Source organism: Blennius ocellaris (genome assembly GCF_963422515.1).
Source record: "Blennius ocellaris genome assembly, chromosome: 5".
Lineage (NCBI taxonomy): Eukaryota > Metazoa > Chordata > Actinopteri > Blenniiformes > Blenniidae > Blennius > Blennius ocellaris.
The window spans coordinates 17,130,456-17,152,499 of record NC_137654.1 but is presented as its reverse complement, the minus strand read 5'-3'; the positions used below and the strand labels follow the sequence as shown (position 1 = coordinate 17,152,499).

Sequence of the window (22,044 nt, the reverse complement as noted above, 5' to 3'; positions counted from 1 at the left end):
TTTTTTTTGCCTTGAACGTGTCGGGAGCAGCTGACCGCATTGTTCTCCTTCAGATTCACAGCCTGGCTTCTTTCATAATCCCGGTGTCGCTTCTGAAAGACACTGACAATATATAATCCCCCTCTCTCACCCAGGACACCAGCTGTTGTGTTGCTGATCATCAGACAAAGTTTTATCAGTCAGTCAAAGAATTTCTGTTTTGAAATGTTCCTCCATGTTTAAAATAGCTCCTTTCTGTCCTTGAGAGGGAGGAATTAGGTAAAGGAGGGGTTTCTTTGTTCCACTATTGGTGTCCTGCTGTTTGTATGGGCTCCTCAAGATATTCAGACTTTTCTTTGTTTCACTGTGACCTTTCATTATTTCACTTTTATGGACAGTTACACAGAGAAAACAGAGGACACAAAGGATGTTGAACAGGCTCCCTGAAATTATTATGCAAGAATGAACAAATGAGCCACACCTTTACAATTGGACAAATGCAAATTCTTTACTAGTTTTTAACTGATGTTTCTCCTGTTAAATGGTAGGACAGGTTGATGAGTAATGATCCCTTTCACCTTGTCTTCATGTGAAAAAATTAAGGTAATTATGCAAAGTATACATATATTGTCTTTGGACACGGGAATGTACATTTACAGATTGGACCAGAGAGCCAAAGCCAGGTTATAATATTGTTTAACTATGTACATTTAACAAGTAGAAACATTTCTATATTGGCATGTTAGAAAGCAAAGCTCAACAGTATATTAACTTCTTGAATTCTTAGTTCAAGAAAAAATTACTTACTCAATTTGTTTTTGTTCTGGTGGAAAATAAAGTAGTAACCTAACTAACTCTTTAACAAAATGTGAATGCAAATTTTACTGTAGATATGTATCTACTTAAATTTCCCCTGGTTTTGTAGCTTGTAGCTGTTTTTCCTGTTAAACGAAGACCAAACAGCCGATAGATTCACTTATAAGAACCTCTAAAGAAATAATTTACTGACGTGAGTTTACTTTCCCAACATCAGATCGGTATAATACTATGCTTCACTCGTGACTTATATACATTGTTTTCTCAATTATACAGTGGTGGTTATGCAAGCTTGTGGCTCTTAAGTTAATGGGGACTTATTTTATAATATCTTCGAGTGTGAATGTGTGAGTGGGTGATCATCTGTCCCTCAGTGTTTGCCCTATACTGATCCTCATGGTCCGCTGGCATTGTGGGCACAGCTGCTTGCAACCTTGTTTTGGATAAATCCGGCAAAACTGGATAATGATTATCCAAAGAAGCTCAGAATAAAGGACCAAAGTCAATGATTATTTTTTTACAACCTGTTTTCTTTGCTGTCTACATGGGCAAAAGGTTGAATAATCTAACACATTAGACACTAACACTTTAAGATTTAAGAGCAAAAAGGTATATGTCTAAGAATTGCACTTCACTTTTCCCAGAATTCTTCAGTCATCCATCAATGCAACTTCAGATTGTTGGTGAATTGGACTTGTTGGAAATTAAATGAATAAATCCATCCATCAATTTAATGTATATATCTTTGAAACTTCCTTCATGCATCCAAATTCGACTGTTTGGAGGATCCTAGTAATGTTACTGTAAAATTATTTTACTCAGTTGACATAAAACTAGCTGGACATTTATTGATTTGTAATTATTACAAATTGTTGGGAATTATTTTGAAGTATATTTGTTTTATAAGTGTTACACATCCGCTACATGGTTGTTTTGAGTATCAAATACCTCTTACAAAGACCATAATATCTTATTTTAACAACCCCACAGAAGCTGTTGGTGAGTAAGAAAACTGTCAAACTGGAGACAGCTTCTGTCCAGCCATCGCGGTGTATTATTCTCCCTGATAAAACCACAAACAAAACAAGCCAACAATGATTGCATTACGTGTCTCCAACACACAGACAGACATGTTGTTGCCTGACAGCTTTAGTCATTCTACCCTTCATTAAACTGAATGAAACCATCTTTCAAAGGCTAATCCCCTCACCATTATTTTCCTATCACAAACCTGTGATCACTGTCTTCTCATTGGTCCCTGGAGAAGTTTCACCCCCCCCCTCCCCGTGCTGCTGGTGAGCACTGTGGCCATGCATACGAGTGCAGGCAACGGGCCTCCCGTCAGGCCTCCTTGCTCACTGTTCACTTGTTTCACCCCCTCCGAGCTCGCTGCATTCGTACAGGCCCGAGCATTGTCCTCGGATGAACCGCAGCAACATGGTGGCCAGAGCAGATCTGCAGCTCTGTGTACATTCTTTGCATTGTGTAATTCATACTCGTTTCTGTCTCTACGTTAAGAGGCCTGTGAGTTCATTAAAAGCTTATGCAGGAGGGATTGGCCAGCGCTGGCGAGCTGTGATTGCTTACCTAATCGTATAGAAAAGCCCTCTCCTTTAAGAGTTCTCAGCTTCACACAGTGCAAGTAGGGACATGTAGCTGTTACCTTTATCTGCTCTGCCAAAGCACCTGCATGCATGGAAGAAAGTAAAAAACATTAGCAACTGGTAAGCTTTAGAGTGACTTTGTTTATTTTTTCATTCTAATTTAACTCATTGTCACAATTTACACTTAAGATAGTGTGTCGCTGCATTTTGTTCATACAAAGTCCCAATTAATTTGAGCATGGTGGGACAAGACATTCAAAGTTCCACCACTTGCTCCCCTATCTGCTACTTCCATCTGCACAACAGTTTTGTTTGGTGATGAAAATGGGCTTTTCACACTGAAGCGAACCTGTCGGCAAAAAACGTCACCGTGCATCTTAATTGACGCAATCCTCGTGGGGGGTGGGGGCAGACAAAGGAGCACGTGTCTGCAACTGTGCGAGCAGCCCCTCACTTTTTCTCCTTCAGTGTCGTGGCAATTACTTTGATGCACAATTTAAAACGATCACACCTATTATAGACAGTAATACAAGAAGAGTGCGTCTCATTGATAACAAAGGAGCCGTGTGAGTTATGCCTCCGGGGGCTGCGACTCATCACTTAATGGTGGGTGAATGGTGGGGCTCAGACATTTCTATCTAAAACACATCCTTCCAATGAGTGCACACTCTGCTATCAATCATGGAAATTGCGTCGTAAACGTAAAAGAAGATTTGAGGTCTTTCTTCACCTGGGAAATTCGGTCCCTTAGATCTTGTATTACATCTTTTATCTGGGATATTTTACATCATTATGTTTTATCTTTTTATCTTTAGAGTGTCCTACAGGCTCGACAGAACTGTGTATTAGCATTCAGTGGTGATGTCCAGCAGCCATCTGTCTGTCACGGCTACAAATGATGGCATCCACTACACTTCTCATTGTTTTGTTTCTTTCCTTCTTTTTTTTTTATGTTACTCTTGCTTGTCTGTCAGTAATACAAATACATATGCAGATGAGTAATGCTTACAGTATTTGTCTCTACACCCAATAATGTGTGACTCACAAGCCACACCTCAGCAGCGCTGAGGTTTTGAACAAGTTTAGTGAGTATGGGACATCAGCAGTGCAAGAATGCATGCTTCAAGTTTTTTTGGCAAGCTTGTAGATCAGAGATGTCAAATATATGGTCCATGGGCCAAAATCAGCCTGCCAGAGGGTACAATCGAGCCCACGGGATGGAAACATTGCCAAGAAAACAGACAACCTACATTTTTCAGTAAAATTAACTTCTGTTGCCAGTTATTCACTGGGCCATAACTCAACAATGAGACCTCATTACTTAGTAGCATTAACATCGAAGCCATTCTTCGACTGAGAGTTTGTAAAAACATGCATGCTGAAGGGTGTAAAATGCCACAAATACAAATCCTAATTTTGCATCAGGTTTTAAATTGAGATTGCATAAAAATTTCTTAGGAATTTTGCTAAATGTATTGAACAAATTTGATTGAAACGTTGTTACATCAAAGTCTTACCGGTCCTGTGACGCAGCCTTTTCTGCTCCCGTACTGGAGTTGGTAAAAAATGTATTCATCAAGACTCCATGTGTTTCAACAGTACTGAGTTCACCCCTCAAAACTTTCTATCCAAAAGACATTGCTGAAACAACAACATAAACAAAACAATGAGAAGTGTAGTGGATGCCATCATTTTTAGCAGTGACAGACAGATGGCATAAACATATGTGTTTATAAGTGCACGGACTCAAAAGAAGAAAAAAAATGTTCCAGTAAGATTTATCCGTATATGAAACCAGAATCTCATCTGTTGATTGGCAGCTGTCCAACAGAAGCTGTCTGTAGCACCTCGAAATGCTGAATCATTCAATCAATCTGACTAAATGCAAGACATACCAGCCTATATTGTTGCACAGATGATTGAGTGATTGTTATTTTATATCAGTAAATCTGTTATTGTGAGTCATATTTACCATGTCCATTGAATTTACACTTTGTGGTGTATAGACTGAAAACATTGCTGAACGACCTGAATATAAGCCACACATGGCAGCACACAGATCGACACAAAATATGATGGATTCATAGTTTATAGGGCAAAACGGAGGGTCATTCTTTTTTTTAAAGTGAGTCTATTGTTTTTAAATATTTCCTCTCCAAACTGATTTCATCTGTCATGCATTAGGTTTAGAATAACATACTAATAATTTCATTTTATAGGTGTATAGGTGTCATGAATATATCTCCAAAACAAAAACAGAAAAGGTATACGTGAGGAGTTGGATATGTGCACGTACGTCAAAAGTATTTCTCAGTAAGATAAATACAGAAGTTAAAAAGGGATGTGACACAGCCATGAACAACAAACTGAAGGTGACCTGATTTATTGTCTCCAAGATAGCTCATGTTACACATACAAGAATACATACAGGCAAACAAAAGCCTCGTGTTAATTACACAAATAAGTCACACCACAAGACTTGAGATAAATTATTGAACACAAAGTGCTGAAATCAAATTAAAAGCTAATCAGTGTTGATTTGTGATGATTGCGAAACGAACCACAAGGACACATTTGCTCAATGACACCATTTTGCCACTGTGGTAAGACATTTACAGTCAATTTCCCATAATACAGTCAGGATTGTGATGTCACATGAGACCTCATTGCACATCTGTCATGGTATGTCTGTACTTTAGTCCACTTATAGCGCAAACATAGTTTAAATATTTAGTGCAACTAATATGCTTCTTATTTCAAATATTTTTTGAAATATATATATTGAGGCACCTTTTCCAGTATTTTTTTTTAATTAACCAATGGATTACTGCAACAACCTGAATTTCCTGATATGAATAATGAAAACGAGGCCCTATGTAAAATTGTTTGTTAAACCAAAGCCATTACTTTGAACAAAAATAATTGTTAATGCAAAGCAGGGACATTTATATTGCATAAGCCCAGTTTGTTAGAATAAACCAAAAGAAGATGTGTCGAAAAGGTTTCACACATTGCTGTATACTTGTCAGAACACTTATACGATCAAAAATATATATATATCAACATATTTGTGCCTTTGATCATTTCGGATTTCCACACGTTGACCCACCCTGCTCTTGCTCACAACAATTCACGTTTCTTTAACAGTCAAATAACCTTTTCTTCGTAACCAACAGTAACAAAAAAAGCAGTTATGAGTAATTGAGGGTTGAGAAAGCAATGATAGAGTGAGCCAGAGACACATGCTGAGTAAGAGCTGGAAATAGAGAGAGGGAGAGAGAGAGCGAGAGAGAGAGAGAGAGAGGTGCTGTACAGGTGAACTTCAGGTCTGGTTGTGGTTTCATTTGGCTTTCTCAGCTGCTGCTTCTGTCTGGACTCCAGCGTCTGTAGAGTGACGTTTCTGACTCTGCACAGTAAAGACAAAACAACTCTGAAAATCCTTGTTTACTGCTGCATTTTGTGTCTGTTTATGTTTCATGTGACTGATCCTCATCATTTGAACACTTTAGGGGCCAAGTAAACATATGATCACATCAAGCTTTTTGTTTTTCCTTCAAAACGGCTAACTAAATTTAAGGATTGAGAAACCCCCCCCCCCCCCCCCCCCCCCAACAAAATCACCTTTATTTGCAGGACATTAGAACCATGTCACGTGTGAGATGAGATGACAGAATCATGACATCTTTTTTTAATATCATCATTCAATATTAAAATATGGCGCGGGGAGGGGTGTCTATTTATGTAATTTATTTTAAACTATAAACTGATAAATTGAAAGAAGTGCAATAATGTGAGGAAAAAATACTTAATTATTGAGATATGTATGTTTTTGGTATTTATTTGAAGTATTTGAGATATTGCAACTCAGTATCTCTAAAACAAGTTGGGATACATTTATGACAATACACATGCCTTTATTTGACATGCTTAACATTTTAAGATAGTGTGATTTCATAAGATAAAGGATGCAATAAAAGCATTGTGAAAGGAATTGTAGACATCCAGTGGAAATGTAAACCCATTCAGATAACTGTTTAAACCAGAATTTGCTAAAACATCAGCAAGGTTTATGATATGTATAAACATGGCGCGTATTGATCCTGTTTGATACCGTCTTAGGCAACCAAACTGAAGGAGTCCTGCAAAGCCTTCAGCCACACCCAGTGGTGAAAGCACCTAACTCCCAAGAATGCAATACGTCTACTTTAAAGGTTTATTGCATTTCATAGTAATGTGAAGTAATATCCTACTTTAGAGAGACACTTCTTCATTTTTCCTTCTCTTCATAAATGACACTTTTGATCACACTGAGGACACAGTGCAAGTTGTTTCTTATAAGGAACACACAGCAGGTGAGCACTGACATATTCAGGATGAATAACAGGGTGTGTTCATCTGCTTTGTTTTCGGTAAAAAGAAAAGAAAGCAAATACAATTTGAACATCTGAATTGTGGTTGCCGCCATCTAGTGGATATAAATGGACTGTAAAGTGTACCCAGGAGCAAATTACAACAACACGTCATGCCTCCCTTCGAAGAAAATAAATAATTTTAAAGTCAACAATAAGAAAAGCGAAGGCACCTGTGCCAATATTATATTGGGAAGGCTATCGAATTACATTGGGGAGGATAAATGTGTGTACAATACATTCACAATACATTTAAGTCCAAAACTTTTCAGTATTCCAATTTTGGAATTATTAAATTTATGTAAATACATTTTCAAATCAAAAGTTATTTTAAATCGTAATCCTTTTTTATTTGACTTATTTTAAAAATTTGTATATTTTATATATTGAGTTGAATATATATATATATATATATATATATATATATATATATATATATATATATATATATATATATATATATATATATATATATATGTAAGTTTAAACTGAAACATGCTTTAGGCTGAATGATTTCTGTTTTGTACATTTTGACTTTTCAAATATTCACATCTCAGATGTGCTTAACTGTAACAATCAGATTGAGTTTGATTTGATATTTTTCCTGCGAAGTCTGGGCAACTGTTCATTTCAGTAGTCTTGACAGAACATCCACCTGCATGGTACTATATTTGCCACTTCAGACCTACATCCCATTCCGCTTTCAATCTGGGGGTACCATCAGACAACCTCACACATTCACATGTACAACCAACAGACAGACAAACCGGGGAAAATGCATGTGCACACAGGGAACATGCAACTCTGCACAAAAAAAAAAAAAAAAAGAAAGAAATGCTGACCACCTCATTATTGTGTTGGCATGCAGTCACCTGAGGTTTTCCTCACCAGATTTTTAAAGAACCCCTGGATGGAGTTCCTCTTCTCCAGTTTCTTAGCCTCTTTGGCTGCATCGTCTGCAGCTTGGGAGGCCGCCTGAGCTGCCTTGTTATCTACGACCACCTCGGTAGACTTGGCCGCTGCTTTAGGATCTTCCTTGGCTTTGGCTGCCTGAGCGGCCTCCGCTGCCGCTGCAGGCGGACTCGCTGTCTCCTTCTTGGGTGCAGCTGCCTGAAAATGTTCCAGCGTGTAATAGAGAAGATTAAATTATCCCAGCCTCTTGATCAGGAAAGGATATGCACACTGGCGGTTGCTCATTGAGTGCAAATGGACTTTGGGATAACATTTTGAAGTGACATGAAGGCGTGCGTCTGCTGTTAGGGTACTGTTTGCTTTAGTGATCTCATAATTATAAAAGTGTGTGGGGGGGGGGGGCGCATATACACAGATGTATCACTTCATGTTCAAATATACCAGAAAGGTGACAGAGTACCTTCAGCAGCAAAGCTGTTTAGAGCGTGTTTTAATATTCTGGTTAATAATGCATCTTTTCACAAGCGGTAGTCTGTATTTACCAGTCCAGAAGTTTTCCTGAGGAGGCGAACTCCACTTGTGGAGGCTGCTTGGACCTTTGTGGTCATGTGATCTAACAGTGCCTCAAATTCACATAAATCTGTTACTTATTCTGAAGTAGTCTTATCAAAATTCACACGAGGGACTTTCAGAAGTATACAGGCAATGACAGGCTTAATTGAAGAGATGCTTACTTTGGGCTTGAAAAAAGAAAGAAAAGGTGATTTTGAGGTTTTCTTCTCCTCCTGAACAGGTGGCGGCAGCTCTGGTTTAGCAGCTGCCTCCAAAGTGCCACTTTTCGAGGGATCCACCTTCTTTTATCCAAAACAGCAAAGAGGAAAACACACTTCATGAGATATTTACAAATCAAAGGCTTGGGCATCAATGAAGTGGGCTCAGTGAAAGCAGGAGCTGCCACCTGTGATATGAAAGAAGGGCTGAATGAGGGAAAGTATCCAGAATTAGGCAAGAAAAAGAGACAAAGTCAGTTTAAGATAAGAACAGGTCCCGGAAGAATAAAGAAGGCCACATCCCCATGTGGTAAATAAATACAGATGCATCAAAAAGAAAAGGAATATAATGGAACATTTGGAGATCAACTTTATCTTAGATTCATTAAACATAAACTGAAAATGTATTTTTTGGGGGGGTAATTTTAGCTTATGAACCATTTAAGTCAGAAAGAAAGTATTTTAAAATGTCAGAATATTCAACAAGATAAGATGTTTTTAATCAGAAGCCTCGATTATTACATTGAAAATGAAACAAATCAATGAACTTTTCAATCCTTGGTTTTTGATGCAACTGTAAAGCTTCCTTTAAAAAAGAGGGAAAAGAAATGAGCGACTTTAATTGGTTTCCATGTATTTAAAAAGTCCCTTGTTTAAATACACAGTCCACAGAGTTTACTGGGATAAGTTAGAGATACAAGAAAGTTAATTTCCCCAATTTGAGCAAATGTGTTATAATATTTAACACATTTTGTATTTCAAAAGTCACTCCTTAGAATCCAGACTAAAACCTTTACCAAAATAAATGTTGTATTTAGGAGTCATTTAGGAAATTACTATTAAGTAATTTCCTTTCTGTACACACGCCTACTTATCTTTAGGTTTGTTTTCAAATCTGCCACCAGACTAGAAAATGAAAGAGTATAAATACTAGACATAGAAAGAAAAGACAGAAATAGGCTTGTTTCCCAAAATGTTACTCTTCAGTGATTTACCTCATTGTCTACCTCTGGGTGTAGTAAGTCTTCAAACACTTGCTGGAAAGGCAAATATGATTGTTATCAGTTGTTCTACTGGATACTATAATGTTCAAGCAGTGAACTGCAGTGTGATGGACCTCTGTGATGGACAAATTGTGCCTTAAAATGTGTTTTGTGAATTGCAAATATCAGAGTTTGTGCGTGTTAGATTGGTGTTAATAAAATGTTACATGTATTACAAGATATTATTTAGCAAAAGTGAATAGAAAACAGTGAAAGAAGTCCTTAGAGTCTCAAATAAATGCTCCTCAGCGTTTATCACTCATTTACCTGCACTTCGCCTACAAATGACTGAGCCACCTCCACTGCTGCCTCCTGAAGATCAACCTTATCTTCAGTCTGACAAACGCAGATTCATTAGAACATATAAAAACAGCCATGAAAATGCTGATGTAATCTGAAAATGAGAAGCTTGCTCCACTCCCTAAAAAAAAAAAAGGTTGGTGTAATTTACCTGCACAGACTCTGGAACCTCCACTGGTGTCTCCTGCAGGGCAAAACTGCTTTGTTTGAGATGCAAATAAAGGTTGTTCATATAGAGACTGGAATTAAACATACAGATTGTGTGATATGATATTGAACACACTCAAAATGGTTTATAGTGATTTAAGTGGCACTTCAAGTCAGAGGAAGTCCCGATGTTTTCTTTGTGAAAGTAAATACCACAATCGCTCCAGCATAGGTTCATAGAGCTTTTCCTGAATGAAACAGAGGAGATGAAGCAGATTGTCTAGTTAACAGTACTTCTACCTCTGGCTGTACCTGTACCTCTACTGCTGGCTCATCCTTGATTGTCTGCAGGATAATGAAGAAAGTGTTTCTTTTTTTTTTTTACAAAGCCAACAAGTCAGGAGAGAAATCTCATCAGAGCCTCTGAAGCAGAGATGTTGTTATTCAGTGCTTCAGTGCGTTAACGCGGGAAAGGGTTAAAGAGATTGGTTAGAAGTATGAGATGAGTCAAAGAAAATCCTTACACTATCATTAAAACCCAGGTTATTTCTTGGATAAAAAGAAACAATAAAACATATTCGAAAAATACATCCACCTGATTCCAAGATTTCTTCTGCTGCTTATTTTGATAAGTGGCAGCAAATGTAATGCTACACTAACACGTTTTTTGTCTTACACCAGAGTAGGATGTGTGTCCATCCACCAGAATCCTATTTCGACAAATGACCTGATTCTAATGATGGTGTGATCATATGTACATACTCTGTAACAGTTTATTAGTTGGATAAAGCAACTTCCTGATGAGCTAAGAGTGAATTAGCAGAGTCACAGTTTAAAGAAGAAAGATTGGATGTGTTTGTCACTGAGCTGTAAAAGTGTTGATTGGGTGTTGTTTTTGAATATGTTAGAGCCATGTCAGCTGTTTCTCCTCATTCTACACTTCATTCCAATGTTAAGCAAATTGTTGTGCATGTCAGAAATTGTGCAAAGATTCAAGAATTATTAGGAGGAAGTCACATAACCAGATGTCACAAGATGATTTTTGCAATTCACTAATGTCCATATTTCCCATGAATATGGAGTTTGGTATAAATGAAGATGCTAAGTTGACATTTATATCATTTGAACTATTTTTTTCCCCCCTTTCCTGAATTCACACGAAATTACAAAGGGGTCACATTCGCCAAAGTCTTGAAAAAAAACAAAACCCTATTCTCTCCTCCAAGAGATGGATTGCTATTCCAGGAAGAAGCTCCAGTTGGAGAGCTCCTTAGAGATCAGCCTTTGCTCTGTTAGTAGTAGCAGAATGATCCATGGTCAGTTATAGAGTATAATAATCTACTGTACCACAGCTGCAGTCTTGGCATTGGCTCCACTTGTTGAAGCACCTTTGCGTTTGGGTGTCTTGATTCCTAGCAGTACCTCAAATTCACATACGGTATGTTTCAAATGATGTCAATACACTGTGGAACATGCAGCATAAACCTGCCTGAGGTCTAATGTGAAACGGCCTTAATTCACTCTCTTTGTTTTGTTTTTCCTTTTACCTTTTGGCGGAAGAAGCTGCTCAGAGCATCTTTGGCTGATTTTCCTTTTGAGGGCTCGGTTTCCTTTGCCGCAGCGTTTGGTTCTTCCTTCGGCGAGGGCTTTGCAGCTTTGGCACTAGGTTCTCCTTTCACTTCCAGTTTGGGCGGCTCTGGAGGAGGCGGCGGTGGGATAGCCATCCCTTTGGGTGGTGCAGGTGGTTCAGATATTTGTGCAACCTTCAAACAAAAGCAAGGATATATACAAATTCTGATTCGTAAAAAAACCCTTTCAACACGTAATTTTTCACAGCAAAATGACATTAAAGTAAAGGTATTTTAGAAAGGATTTGGCAAAAATGACTTATCAACAATGTATTATGGGAAATGAGCAAATAAAGTCCCGTATAGTCATTAGTTTTGTCTGAATTGCGAAATTTGTTATGCAAACAAAACATGCTAAGGGCTATATGCTCACAGTAGTTGTTGCAGCTGGTTGGCTCTCCATCTGGGACTATTTTGCAACAGAAAAAAATGAGTAGTTTGACAAATGAAGTTAGTTTGAATCAAAGAAAGATCAGTGAAGCTCCTTTCAAACAACAACAGATGTAACAAGTACTGCGGATAGAACTAGAATAATGCAATAAGCTGAAGAAGGAAATAGAAAAGGGTGTATTGTTGCAATACAAATACATAAGAAACATATTTTCACCTGATCCTTTGCTGCATCAGGAGTAGCTGTTTCCTTTTTGGATGTTTTTGTGGTGTTCACCTGTACGAGAAGAAGAAAAATAAGCATCTTCAACTATTTTTGTAAGACAGAAGCATAATGCATGGTGCATAATGCACAATGTGTAGCATTATGATGCATTATGGGATTTGATGTATACACCAGCAAAGCTGCAGTGTCAGAGGTTAATGTAGCTGATGTAACAGCAACAGAAAAATAATTATTTGTATGAAAGAGAAGCCTTTCATTGGTGCAGACATAGGGCTTTATGGTAAGCTCACTGAGGCCCACAGAGTGCACACTGAGCTCCCTGACAGAGCACATACAGTACATGCGCTGTCATTGTGACAGCCATTGTGCTCTGGAGATGGCGTAGGCCTGCCCTCGCTCTATCTTCACAAATCTCAACTTCCAACCGCACAGGCCTCCCTTGTGAGCTCACACTATGGGACGAACAATGGGCCGCCACATTCCCGCATGTTCAAAGACTTGATTAGCATGAGGCTAGGGCAATGGTAACTCTTTAAAGCGGCATACATCCAAAAGACAGCACGATGAAGAGGAAATACAAGAGCTGCTTGTTGTAAGGTTTTCAATCAGGCACTGCCATCGTGGCAGATTTTGGTCATGAATACTGTCAGTTCCTTGAACAGTAATACTCTTTTCCAAACTTTTACGCAGAATAAAATAGCAAATGCATACAACAAATAAATCCAATTTTAGCACCCCTCTCTGCTTGTGAATTGATTTTAAGATTTTACTGATCGCTCAGCCTCAGATGCTCCAATTTCCCCGGTGGTCGTTTTAAAATACAAACTGAAAAAGAAAGCCATGCCAAGTGTTTTATTTGAATTGAATATTTGAATTTACTTTTATTTTATTTGAATCTGTGACTTATTTCAGATAACTTCTTAAGACACAATTTAATTTAATTTAATTTTGTTTTACAATTTATTTTAGTGCATTTTTAAACATTAATTTATATTTCTATAAATACTATTTTTCTTGTTTTCTTGTATTATTTTAGTCCCCTTCCACTCATTTATTTTTTTAAGTTGATTTTCTTGTACAATTATATTTCAATTTCTTTAATGGTTTCACGGTTTTATTTTTGGGTTTGAACATTTTCACGCACGCAGTTTTATATGCTATAGAAACAACTGTATTATTAATAGTATTATTGCATCCTGCTTACTGAAATATTATCATCGATAGAAAGCTCATCAGTCAAATTACCAAACATCTCAGCTTCAGTAAGGCATTACAAATAATCAGATGACAAGTGAATTTGTGTCTGCATTCAAAGAAAGTTGCAGATAAATTCCATTTCTTTTTAAGTGATGTTGTTTTACAAAAAGACATATATAGAGTAAATGTACCACACCCAACTCCACATCGTGCCACTTACTAGGGTTTTGAAGAAGTTCATAACTGCGTCTTCTGGGTCCCTCTCCTCTTGGCTTTCCGCAGGCTCACCGTTTGCCTCCTCAGATTCAGGAGCTTTTTCTTCTGGCTGTGGAGCAGATTCTGGGGTCTCAGGTTCTGGCTCCACTAATGCCTCAGGTTCCTGCTTTGGACTGTCAGCTGTCTCCTATACACCATCACAGAAAATTAGCCTTTGAGATTTATGTCAGAGCAGCAGAGCTGAAATGCAAGCAGCGAGTGTCTTAATCGCAGCATTGAGATGGGAGCACAATTCCAACCATGCCTCTGCCTACTCGGGGGCAATGCCAACAATCGTCCTTTTATTAATGTGTGTGTCCCACCCCTCACTCATTGATATTCAACAATGTGTGAGAGTTATGCCCTGAGAAATGTCAGGAAAGTCAAATACCTTGCTGTGTCCTCAGGAAGACTGTGGTTTAAACTAATGAACTGACTTTTTTGTGAATGAATTTAACTGTCCATCTCGGGTTGTCTTACTAGTTTGTCGCTTTAATTCAGCTTTATTTGTCTCGAAAAGTATTCTGATGCCAAACAATTTAAAATAAACCATGAATACAAAAGACGAAGAAGAAAAAAAGGCTGAGAGACTCGATGTTTTTAATGTATTTTTTTTTATTGAAAATATTTAAGAATTTTGTACATTTCAGCTTTTTTTAAATTCACATTTCGAGGGATTGTGAGCTTTATTCAGCCAGGCATCTTTTAGGATTAGAGTAGGGTTACAAATTAATTCTATTCCAGGAGCAATATACAGCCCAATATATAAGTGAAATTCAATCAATACTTGTGGCTTTACATGAAAAATGAACTTCTGAAACGCCTTTTAAATGTTATTTTTCGTTATTTACTCCAAATTTTGTTGTCACATTTCAGGGTTGCAGTGAAGCAATCCAAACAGAAAACATTTACAGTTCAATAGTTTATTGCAGGTCTTTGAGGCACAGCACACAAAGATACACTGCAATCCCCTTTATTAATACTGATACATACTGATAAGGTAGATTAATAACTGGAATGGTAGATAAATGAAAATAAACATACTATTTTGAAATGCTGAAAGAAATATTTTTAACCAATCAAGACCTTTAGAAATCATAATGTGTTAGAGCAGCTATCAACAACTGCACAAGCTTTCCAGCACATCTGAAGGTTCTGTTCTGAAACTTATGTCAGAGCTGGTTCGTCTCTTTGTGAGTTTTATGGCAACGTCCGGTTTAAAAGAGGAACAATCTCGTCTTCTTCGTTAGTGATTGAAGAATAGTTTTTTTCCCCCATGATGCCTTGTCTTCATCTTCAATAATCTTGGGAGGACCAACACAAGCTTGCAGATGTGGGATATTGCTCACTCTCCTCCACTGGCTCTTCAGAGATGACACGGTTGGAAGCAGTGGGTTTGACAGATTCAAGGCGCCCACATCAACACATCCCACTGCAGTTTCTGTTTTTTCCATCAGCGTCTTGCACTGGCGCTTCAGCTGGAGCAGTCTTCTCTTTGCAGAGTTGAAGTCAGGCACAGGGGTCAAACTCTGAGTGGTGCCCATCCATCTTGTTTGTGTAACTTTAGGTTTCCTGGAGACCTTTCTGGCTAATTTAAACTTGTCTGAAGCAGCTTCAACAAGTGACAGAGCTATGTTCTTCAACATCTTGACAGGTGCATCTTTATTTTGAGGTTTTGGACTCTTCTCTGGTCTTTTTATTGACATCCAGACGGCTTCGTCCAGATCACCTTCAGAGGGATGATGTCTCTGCTCTGCTCTGTTGAACTTCTCCAAACAGGAAGCCTCTGTGATTTCTGTTTCGGTACATGCCTCTCGGATAAGGACATGAACTTCAATACTCTCCATCACAGTCTCATTTTCATTTGATGAAGCCCCTGGAAGAGCCTGGACTTGTAGTTGAGGACGGGGCATCTTTGGCTCTTGTTCTCGATTTGGGGTCATGACACTTGCAGCACCCAGAACGTCTTCCACCAACGAGCCGCCATTAACAGTGGGAGGTTCCTGAGAAGTGGACGTGGTGGGTTCATACTGTTGAGTGAGTGCATCAATGACTTCTTGAAAAAGATGTGACTGCTGAGGATTCTCACTTGGAGGGTTGACTGATGCTTCATCACAAGCAGTTACAGCGAGCAGCAGGCCAATGTAAGGACAGAGTTCATCACGAGCTACCGAGCTCAATTTGTCCTCCTCCTCAGTTTCTTGTGTATTTCTGACTGCAGCGGTGACCTCTTCGTGGGCAGTTTCTACCTTAACTTGAATTTCTTTCTCAAAAAAGGCAGAAACATCTTGGTTGGCAGGTGTGGGGATTGACTCCTCGTGAACAACCTCGTAGATTGCTTCCATCACCATTACAGCTGATTGTCCATCTAGGGAGGGAATGACAATTGCTTCTGCAGCCTCGGGAGTGACAGCATTAGGCTCGGCTTCAGCAGTTTCAATCAGCACAACATCAGCGGACGTGTCTCCAGCTTCTTCACCGTTGCCTCCAGTAATTACTTCATCCACTGCGGGTGCTGATGTGATCATATATGTGTCGTCAATGGTCTCATTTTCAGCTGCCAAAACTGTTTCAATGCAATTTGCCACCACCGTTGGAAGGTTGTAAAGGATTTCCAGTGACATGTTGTCTGGAGTCTGCTTTTCCTCGGGAATGTGATCTTCTGTCATGGATTTGATTGAGTGAGATTCGGGTGTTGCAGCCATTTGTAGCTCTGGCTCCGGCCTGAAGTTTTTAGTAAAATCCATCCTCTTTACTCTGAACAACACATTCTCATTCATGCTCTCCATGATGAAACCAACCATTTGGTTCATTGAGGTTGCATCACTTGTCGTGTCTTCCAACGTTACCCCAATACTGGCACCCACAAATTCATCCAGTGGAGCTTCCTTCGTTGTTGCAGGCGTCACCATGAATCCTTCTTCTCCTGGGCCTTCAGTAATGTTGGGGGTGTCAACTTCTTCACTGTCAGTTTGAGTTGAAACATGTGCTGAAAGGCTTCTGTCAGTCTGTGTGGTCATCTCCGCTGTTTGGCATTGACATCCTCGACCGTTGACATCCCCAGTGACTCCAGCTTCCAATCTTGAATCCTTCATCATGAAAATCAACACCCATGTTTAGATGAAATACAGGTTATGTTCATTTAGGGACATGTGATAACCATGCAGTCGACAAGGACTTTTACAGAAAATATAATATATAGTTAATTTACCTTCTCCTGTGTTTTTGGATTTGATAATTCACTCCTAATTTTTTAATCTTTAAAGATATCAACTGGATTGACTGTCAAAGTGATTCCCATCAAGTTTCTGTTCACAAAGAGCAATTTTCTGTTTTTATTCTTAATAAATCTCATGATGAAATCAGACCCAACAATATAATATCTTTGTCTCGTATGTAACTATCATTTGTAGCACGAAGAAGCAAAAACCCATGATTGTTACCATAGACATTCATCCAGTTATCCATTACTCAACTCTAACATTGTTTTTGTGTTGTGGGAGAAAGATGGAATACTTGAAGAACACTAATACAGTACATACACAAGGTAAAGCTGCAGAGAACATGCCCAAGATTAGCTTTTGAGAGTGTTTTAGAAATCATTTCAGGGGTAAACACTGCAAGTTATTGTTTTACCCTACATTTGTTATTTTAACAAACTGCAGTGCCTGCACAGCAAAAAGCCCAGAGTTGAATTAACTCCCACAGAGTTGATTTGAGGACGACCGGCCTCAAATAAACTCAGTGGGAGTTAATTCAACTCTGTGGGAGTTAATTCAACTCTGGGCTTTTTGCTGTGTGTAATTATCATTATGACGAAATATCTTGTTTAATTCTCACTGGTATACAGCAGGATTTATCAGACAATAGATGCAAGACTCTAAACATGGTATATTTTCTGGCTGATGGAGTTGTCTTCATGTATTTTTTTAACAATAAAAACATGTTTACCACATTATAGTACAAAAATGTATAAGAGGAGAGCACTCACCCCCTGTAGTTCATTTGGTGGAAGACTGACATCCGATTGATCTTTACTTGACGTCTCATTTTCTTCAACAGTCTCAGCCTTAGGTGGAGGAGGCGAAGACTCTGCTTTCTTTTTGAACATTTTGCCAAAAATATTAACCCTTTCTTTTATAATTTTCTTGACTTCTTCATTCATAATAGTTGCTTCAGGGACATTAAATGTGACATGAGCGTCAACTGGCTTCTCATCTGTGGCATCTGGGGCATCAGCAGTGACTTGGTCATCGGAAGGCTTCTCATCAATAGCAATTGGGGCATCAGCAGTGACTTGGTCATCGGAAGGCTTCTCATCCATGGCATTAGGGGTATCGGGAGTGACCTGATCATTGGATTGTTGCTCATTGGGCACATCAGTTGTATCAGGAGGGACTTGGTCGTTATCAGGCTTCTCATTGGTTGCTTCAGAGGTATCAGGAGTTACCTGAACACTGGAGGGTTTCTCATCCGTTGCATCAGGTGTATCAGGAGTGACTTGATCATTGGAAGAATTCTCATTGGAGGCCTCAGGGGTTTCAGGAGGAGGTTGATCCGTGGCGAGCTGCAGATTGGCGGTGGTGGGGATTTCAAGGGGGACTTCAATATTGATAAGTTCCTCAATGGCGCCATCAGGGATTGCAGGGGTGACTTGATCAATGGAGCGCTCGGATTCTGAGTCAATAATCACATATTCAGTTGGCTCTATTGGGACGCTTGAAGATGGTAGTTTACCATTTTGTTGAACGACAGCTTCGTTCTTGGCTGTACCTGCAAACCAGAAAAATGAGTCGTTACAAAGTAAACACAAAGCCAAATTATTAAAACGACTCTGTAACTAACAAACTGACCAACAGGTGTAATAACACAGAATAACACAGAAACTAAAGAGCAATTTTGTTATATAAAATCTACCAGTAATATACATTTAAAAAAAACCCTCCCTGTAAAAATGTCATATGTAGAAAATAACTCTTGACTTCAGAAGCTGGTAATTTAACCTGAAGTTTATACGTCAGACACTTCTGAAAAAAATAGAGAAAGCTGGAATCTCAAACATATACATTTTCTTGTAAATTTAGAATAAAAAATGCTGAGCACAGAACAACTGTACAGCAGAAAGAATAAAAAAAAAGAAATGTGATAAATACAATTAGTACAAATTGAAAGTAAAAAAATTTTTTGCAGCAGAAGCGAGGATAGTGACACCGCCATCCCAGAACAATGGGGCTTCTGTGTTATTTGAGTGATGAAAGAGATTATAGGCTACAACTTTAAGATATACACAGCTATCTCTGGGCCTAAATGTGCAAATGAAGGAAAAGATCCCACCCTGCAGCATTAAAAAATATGTCTGCAGGTTCTTAGGAAATCAATTCAGGCTGTCTGACATGTGATGATCATCTGCAGCATCAACACCAGGGCTTAGACAAACTCGGAGCTTGGCAGCCATTTGTCAGCATTATTGTTGGTGCATGGACACAAACCACACTGTGACAGGATATATGGCTGCTCCTTCTTCATGGGACTACGCCTACAGTTTACATTGGGAGACTCATGACACAGTCCTGACGGGAGTCACTGTGTTTACAGAGCATTACAGAGGCACTTCTCACTAATCCAACATGGGCATGGTAAATCAGCTGATTGTCCCTGTCAAAGACTGACTAAATAACAAATTTCCCAAATGACATTCAAACTGAATAACTGTTTGATGAGCAGCCGGTCAACATTTTTCCATTGAGTCTGCATGCATTTCTGCCATGGCACATTAATGTCATAGATTAGTATTTTTAACAAGCACAGCTTAAAAAAAAAAAAAGAAAGAAATTGTACTCACCATCAATGTGCATCCCATTAGGTGTGGCATTTGGGGCAGTGCCATTCACTGATCCGTTCTCATGTTTCTCGGGAATTTTCTCTTCCTACGAGGAAAAAATTATCAACAAACAGTGCATGTCAAGTTTGCAGGTTAATCTTACAAGCTGTGTTATATTTTCAAGAGAAGTCCAGTTTATTCTTAGAAACGGGCATATAAGTATTAAAGTATTTTCAGAAATAAAAAATCAAAAAATATATAAACTCTCTGTGGATCTGAAATTGGAACTCTAGTTCCAAATGCACTACATGTAGGACTTTAGTGTCATAGTTTTTACCTTTTGTGGCTCAGGGCTCTTTGAATTCTCGTTTCCCATATTGTTTCCAGTCAAAACAAGCAACTTTAACAACAACAACAAAAAAAGAGAGAAGAAAACAGGAATCATTTTTTTTGTAATGAGAACAGCATATACTCACATAATCAGCAGCAGGTATTAAGTGACTGCCTTAAAAATGTTGATATAGCCTTAACTCACATGTCTTACCTTGTTGTACTTCCACAAGTAAAACAAGGGATGTCCTCTTCTGGAGAAAAATATGTCTCTCTGAGAGATACACTTGCTCCTCCTGCTCAGCTGTACTGTTAACAGCCGATTATATGTGGACTTTTCAAGGGTGTGACTGTTTTCAAGTATTGAACTGGATCTCTTCCAGTGAGAGGTCCATTGCTGCTCATTGGTCGAAGCACATGATTAACTTAAAAAATAGATAAATCTATTTTTGAAGTGCCTGACAACATTATAAGGTGAACAGTCTAATCAATCACAGGATGATAGGGTACTTATGATCTATTGTTAACAAACCAGGATCTCAACTAGCTAAACCTGTCTGGCTCCAAGTTACATGAATTAAACTAATTTGCATTTCAAACACTTTCATTTTAACCTGATTTAAAGCAAAACCTCCAAGCATTTTAACACTCAGTTCATGAGGATTTTGAAAGTGTGTTTGTACTAAAATATTAACTGAATAAAACTGACAAATGCCCGTCAGACAAATGCTGCATTCGTTTCTTAATAAGCTAATAATAGAAACATGTTTTAAGTTTTTGAGACCAAATGGCTGCCTTATTGTTCCAATTAATCAAGGCTGACAATTCTGTAATCAAACCATCTGCTTTTGAATTGTTGTTTTGAGGTGCCATTAAGCCCCTGTCAACACATCAAACCTGTCAATGATGAAATAGCTTCTTTATATCCTGATTTTTTCAGCTTTGGTGTGCAAAGCATCCACAATTTGTTTTTTTCTTAATGCCTGATCAACTGCTCTCTTTTACAGAGGTCACCACAGCCAGTCATTGCAACTTGAACTTATGACTAAATACGTTTTATTCCTGAAAATCCAGTTATTTTGCAAATCAACCAAATATCTAATGTGCAAATTAGAGTTGTTTTCAAAAGAAATCAGAAGAAATTAGAAGAAAAAGTATTTGTCAAAGTTTTTTTTTTTTTTGTTTTTTTTTATGGCAAGACTTGGAATCCATGAACACAATGTCCCAATTGTGGCTTATAGCCTGCATACTGAGGTGGGAGTTGGATTCCCCTGTTCGGATTGTGCACTTATGACTTCATGCAAAGCCTGCAGCTGAGAGACCTCAAGCAAACTCTTCATCATGTACCGATGCAGAACAGCCCACTAGTTTTATCAGCGGCACAGCTGCTACAAAAGGGGCATTGATTTTATGACTGAAATACTAGACTTGACAGATTTATGGAAGTCAGTTCAAAACAACATGGTTCTTCATTATGCTGCCCAGATGCAGAGAAGTGTCAGTTTTAGGTGACACAACTAAGTCCAGGCATAATTGGATTAATAGCATTCGCACCTTGCAAACTCATCAAGTAAATATTTGAACTTGGGCGCAGTACTGTTTGCAGTGGAAATATTTACATAGGAACAGTTCCGGTTCATACAATAACTCGTTAGGTGCATCAAAAATTGTTTTGCTTAATTACAGACATTATTAATGACTTCAAAACAATATATGGCTTGTTGATATGACTGAATACATTTTAACAGAGATATATAAAAAAAAAAGATAATCTTTTGTAGCAAAAAAGAAAGTGGTTATCAAACATTATGACACAAATCACAAAGAGCCATTTGGCAAATTTAGAGTATGATGATGTTATGGATTTTTTTGCCTATTTGTTTGTCATTCTGTGATTGTTTCTGTGTGGCCACAGTGAGATAATCTCCAATTTGATTCTAGCCTGTGATCCCCGTGCTTCATAGGTGCCCATAGGTGTCTTACCTGTGATAGACTGACCAGCCTGCCTTATACCAAATGTCAACCTTGTTCGCCAAAGCTGGATGAAGTGAGTAAAGATTATGGATGGCCCGTGTCAACATTGGAACCTATTGCCTTTCTTTGGCTTATAAATATTGTTTCAGGTATCATATATTACGTTTTCTTTACCCAAGGACACTTTGATACAAACACTCCCAAACTGGTCAAACCTGTTCCACAGAATGACAATGCAAAGAG

General features: G+C 38.4%; 1 protein-coding gene across 1 annotated transcript; it reads right to left on the bottom strand.

Annotated features, from left to right (window-relative positions):
• Positions 1 to 4,766: 4,766 nt before the first annotated feature.
• On the bottom strand, positions 4,767 to 20,073 carry bcas1 (brain enriched myelin associated protein 1). The gene is made up of 15 exons (XM_080496883.1): positions 20,042 to 20,073; positions 19,835 to 19,897; positions 19,519 to 19,603; positions 17,668 to 18,449; positions 13,642 to 13,824; positions 12,216 to 12,275; positions 11,982 to 12,017; positions 11,528 to 11,743; positions 9,985 to 10,017; positions 9,801 to 9,869; positions 9,486 to 9,527; positions 8,455 to 8,574; positions 8,263 to 8,343; positions 7,697 to 7,918; positions 4,767 to 5,805 (listed from the first exon to the last, which is right to left on the bottom strand). The coding sequence occupies exons 2-15, from the start codon at positions 19,871 to 19,873 to the stop codon at positions 5,740 to 5,742; spliced, it is 2,034 nt and encodes a 677-aa protein (XP_080353009.1). The 5' UTR covers positions 19,874 to 19,897; positions 20,042 to 20,073; the 3' UTR covers positions 4,767 to 5,739.
• Between the last annotated feature and the right edge of the window lie 1,971 nt (positions 20,074 to 22,044).

What these genes read in the sequence shown, in the direction of transcription:
- bcas1 (XM_080496883.1), bottom strand. Translation starts at nt 19,873, where the DNA reads ATGGGAAACGAGAATTCAAAGAGCCCTGAGCCACAAAAG. An exon ending in AGAGCCCTGAGCCACAAAAG is followed by an intron (nt 19,604 to 19,834) that starts GTAAAAACTATG and finishes TTTTCCTCGTAG; the next exon opens with GAAGAGAAAATTCCCGAGAA. An exon ending in ACCCAGAGGTAGACAATGAG is followed by an intron (nt 8,575 to 9,485) that starts GTAAATCACTGA and finishes TTTGGATAAAAG; the next exon opens with AAGGTGGATCCCTCGAAAAG.